General features: G+C 30.9%; 1 protein-coding gene across 1 annotated transcript; it reads left to right on the top strand.

Annotated features, from left to right (window-relative positions):
- The first annotated feature begins 1,376 nt into the window (after nt 1–1,376).
- On the top strand, nt 1,377–2,115 carry LOC123194443 (putative glycine-rich cell wall structural protein 1). The gene has a single exon (XM_044607637.1). The coding sequence runs from the start codon at nt 1,543–1,545 to the stop codon at nt 1,900–1,902; it is 360 nt and encodes a 119-aa protein (XP_044463572.1). The 5' UTR covers nt 1,377–1,542; the 3' UTR covers nt 1,903–2,115.
- Nucleotides 2,116–4,868: the final 2,753 nt, after the last annotated feature.

Genomic DNA, 4,868 nt, shown 5'->3' with positions numbered 1-4,868 from the left:
TGCAGAAGACAGAATCTTAGGCGCAGTATAAAACTTGGCTTGCGTCTGCTTGGAATTGCAGGAATCTGAATGATGATTATCTTGCCAGTTTCTGAAGCTAAGTTTGAGTGGAAGTTGCATGCTTGAGAAGTGAGTGGAGAGGCTTCAAAATCAGATTATTATTCCAAGCTAAAAGAAAGAACCTTTATCATTCAAAAGTGAATGCTTTTCCTTACATACATATACAAATAATTAGGATGCATGTGATCTGAGTTGGCTCAAAATGAATTCATGACTTGGCCTAAATAAGTCAACTTCGAATTGAAGCTCTAGTTTCGTAATTTGACTCAAGATTGACTCATTTATCTGTCGATTATACTGTAAATCCCATCAACTACGTTATTCATTCTCCAACAATATTGTTTATACTACTAGCTATTAGACCATCTAACGATATTGTGTGCCACTTCGAACAAGCTTTAAGCTTGTGCTATGCATTATAGCTCATATATGAGTTCGAGCCAATTGCAAAGTTGGCTTAACTTGAATTAAATCTAACCCTATAAAAAATGAAAAATAAAGGCAAAAATCCACATACTATGCTATACAATAATTAAATAAATGGATTTCCAAAATTAATCTTTCATCTAAATACATGATTTTAACAAACTTTCTTCTTTGAATTCAAGTGATGGAGATTGAAAATGAGACTTTTTAATTACTACTGATACAGTTATTTTTTAAATTAGGGTTTTGTTGAAAATTGTGGTGAAAGCAATTTAGTGTATAATTTAGATAATTGGTTACAAAGGTATAATTCTAGGGTTGGGGATTAGTTTTGTATTACCCGCTAGAAAAACCACTATATGAAAAAGAAATCTACGAATCCGAGGATCATCTATAGATAAATCATCTTGAATTATGAATTACACTATGCAATAGAGCATAAGATTGGAAAATGATACGTGTAAACTGCAACATCATAGAAGATATACTAACCTTAGATTAACAAATTGATTAATGTTAATCCCTCCAAAATCATTCAATTAATTGATTAATTATTGACTAAACCCACTATCGCTAATGCAAAATCTTTTACTTTCTAAGCATATTCTTCCTCTATAATAATCTTTATCATCTCTCTCATTATTTAGCTCCAAATTCAGCAGCTACAAATGACCCTTTGCCTTTCTTGTTTTTCGGTGCAGTGACAAATTTTGCCCAACAATCCAAGCATTCAAACTCCACTATATTGAGTGGCCAATTCATGGCTTGACACAATGCCACCTAATCTTCATGTCATAAACAAAGTGGCTTCATTTTCAGAACCCCACCATAAAATTTCCCACTCTTTGAAGCCACAAATTCTTAATAATAAATTTTGAAGTAGTGGCTCATCACATGTCCCTCCACTTCTTCATTTCATGCTCTACATTTTGCATGCACTATCTAAAATTTTCACTATAAATTCACCTCAATCTCTCAATCCCCATCTCGCAAAGCCTCTAGGTTAATTTATTGCTTCCTTGAATACACATTTTACCCTAAAGGTTTTGCTTAGCCATGGCCAGGTTGGGTTGTTTGGTTATTCTTAGTTTGCTTGTGTTTTCAAGCTTGAGTGTGGCAAGCCAAAGGCGAGTGGCAAGAAAGGACTTAGGAGTGGACTTGGGAGGGGTTGGGGTCGGTGTTGGTATTGGGGTCGGCGTTGGATTAGGTGGGAGTGGTTCAGGCTCTGGTGCAGGAGCCGGTTCCGGTTCTGGGTCTGGGTCTAGGTCTAGCTCAAGCTCAAGCTCCGCCTCTTCGTCTAGCTCAACTTCTTCCGGATCAGGCGGTGGCGGAGCTGGATCCGAAGCAGGCTCTTCAGCCGGATCCTACGCTGGATCTCGAGCAGGGTCAGGTGCCGGAGGTAACTATGGAAATTAAATAATTGAGTGTCACCATTATACAAATATATGAATAAGAAGATGGTGAATTAGAGTCTGTTGCTTAAATATGTCAAATTAATGAAGCTGTTTCCAAAATCTTCATCGTGTTTTTACGTTTTTACTTCTTCATCAACTGGTGTCGTGTGTTCATTGTAGAAATGTGTTTCCTTGCCATAATAAATCCAATAAGATTCATATTATGTATTTCAAACTCTGTTGCTTCGAATAATTTCCTATATCAATAAAATTATATTCATAAATAATAGGTAATAATTTATGCATAAACAATGACATATTATTATAAAATTTAGTAATTTTGAAGTGGAGATAAAATAACACATATTTACATAGAAACATATCATCGTTTGTGTATGTTAAAGACCAAAGAATCCCACGTCAAATAAAAACAATATAAGTTATAAATAAGTGGTGTATAAGTGTGGTAGATTAGACCTTAATAGAAGGTAATTAGTTTTGTATAATATGAGTTTCGATTTTCATACTTATAAGCTAAATATTTTAACATGGAATCAGAGCACAAACCAAATAGATGATCCTAGAGACCAAGTAACAACACATCTAGCCAAATGATGGGTCTGACAATTTATAATGATTACACTCGAGGGATGGTATTGGAGACTAAAAAGTCTCACATTAAATAAAAACAATATAAGTTATAAGTGAATGGTTTATAAGTGTGGTAAATTGGTTTTTAATAAAAGTTAATTGATTTTATGTAATATGTGTTTTAATTTTCACACTTATAAGTTTAATATATTTCAACAGTATATAAATTTATATTCATTCTTTGTATATATAATATTACTATTCCTGTATTAATTTATATATTTTCTTGTATTTTAATTAATTTAATTAAATTATTCAAAGTATATATGGACAAAGTGCACCAACCAAGCAATAATATTGCTAGCTCTTTGCGTCTGCACGTGCAAAAAGAAGAAAAAAAAGAGCAAACCCTAATTATCAAAATTGGAAGAATATTATACCTAAAAGCAATAAAAATTTTGTATTAATCAAGTACAAAATAGCTACCGACTTCACAACCCACTAAGGAATGTTGGAAACAAAATTAAAAAAACAAATAAATAAAAAAGACTACAATATTGATTGTTTAGTGGGTTCGATAATCTTTCAAATATAAAAAGATATTAAGGCACATGTAACATATTTTTGATAGCTCATCTTTGGATCCTCTTTTTGACTTCTTAATTGGAAAAAGCATATTAGTTTTGGTATCTAAACACCAAAAGAAAGGCATAAAGAAATTTCCTAGTTCAATGGATTTCCTCATAGCTAGCTTCTACTAAGTTTGGATCCAAGTGGAGGCTATTCAAGCTGAAGCTCAACTTAATAGTTGGCTCGAATAAGCTAAACTCAATCTAGAGCAGTCTTAACTCAAGTACAAGACAAGCTAATTCGAATTCGATGAGTCATTGAAAAGTTGTTGACAAATTCACCTTTTTAAGCAATTTTTCCTCTTCTTCTGAGTAATTTTTTAATGATTCTTCTTTTTTTTCATCTTCAACAATCATTCATCTTCGACAATCATTCTTCTTCGACACTTTTCAACAGCTTCTCCATTAAACTCTATCTAAACTTTTTAAATTCAGATCAAACTTGAGTTGACCCTGGCTCAAGTTCAATTTGAATCCACCCTTAACCTTCATGGCTTGAACATCATTAAAATAACCAATTAGATCAATTTGTATTCTCCATATAAAATATCTATAGAATATAATATAATTTTCCTATGGAGTTTCAATACATAATTCTTTTTGAATTATTTTATATAAACAAATAAATTTTACTAATTTATTCATATAAGCCGATATGATAACATGTGATTGAATGATTTTGAAGTGAGAAAAAAATAAATAATTATATCATTCAATCAAATATTATTATATTAGTTTATATAAATACGTCAATAAAATTTATTTATAAACGTAGATTTGTTATTATTTTGCCTAAGTACCTGAATTAACAATTAATCTCACAAATATGAGTGGTAAAATCAGACCACCTGAATTGGGGACTAGTGTATAGGTACCACAATTAATAAAAAACATATGTTAATATTTCAATATATAAGAAGGCTACAAAAAGTACACAATTATTAAGTGTTCATGTCAACCCTTAAACAATAAAATTATATATATATATAGTTTTGAGTACATAATTAAATACACAGATGATATATTATTAAATTATTAAGTGTTTTTTAATTAAAAATAAAATTATATTCAATCATATAATAACACATTATTTAAATAATCAAACTGTGTATACGTAATATTACTAAGAGGCTACAAAGAGTACCTATTTAGGGTCATATGACAAATGAACTTTAGCTATGAAGGGTGGGTAAATGTTGTTGCCGGCACATAATTTCTATCCAATTTGAATAGTTAAAAAATTACTAGCTAGGCAGGCTTGCTTTGAATGCAACTCAAAAGTAAGATAATTTGCCATACATCAGCTTGTAGCCACAAGCCAAAATATGCATGACATTAATTACTGATTTTATTAATTAAAAAGATAGAATAAAACAACAAAAATTTCTTTTAGATTTCAGAGATATAGAAATTCCTTCGGAGTTATATTTAAAGTATTAAAATAAATAGCATAAGTAAGGTTTTTGTATTGGGATCGGATGTTGACCTTATGAAGGAATTGTTTGGATATTCGTCTAATAAAGTATTTAAGAGGGAGAATTATATCTTTTATTTTGTTTAAGAGTTAAACTGATATGTATTTAACGGTAATTATATCATTTTCATTTTGTATTGGGGCCAAATCAAATTTTCTCTAAGTGTAGAATAATCGGATCAAAAAACCCTAACCATACAGTGGTCTCTCATGGTTTTTTTTTTCTCCATTGTCGATCTCCTTGCTTATAGCTCATTTCGGCAAAGAAATCAATATTTTCATTTCTTTTTTATG

This window comes from Mangifera indica, chromosome 13, assembly GCF_011075055.1.
Source record: "Mangifera indica cultivar Alphonso chromosome 13, CATAS_Mindica_2.1, whole genome shotgun sequence".
NCBI classification, from domain to species: Eukaryota; Viridiplantae; Streptophyta; class Magnoliopsida; order Sapindales; family Anacardiaceae; genus Mangifera; species Mangifera indica.
Note: the sequence above shows the minus strand (reverse complement) of the source record. Positions and strands in the feature narration are given on the sequence as shown.

What these genes read in the sequence shown, in the direction of transcription:
- LOC123194443 (XM_044607637.1), top strand. Translation starts at nt 1,543, where the DNA reads ATGGCCAGGTTGGGTTGTTTGGTTATTCTTAGTTTGCTTGTGTTTTCA.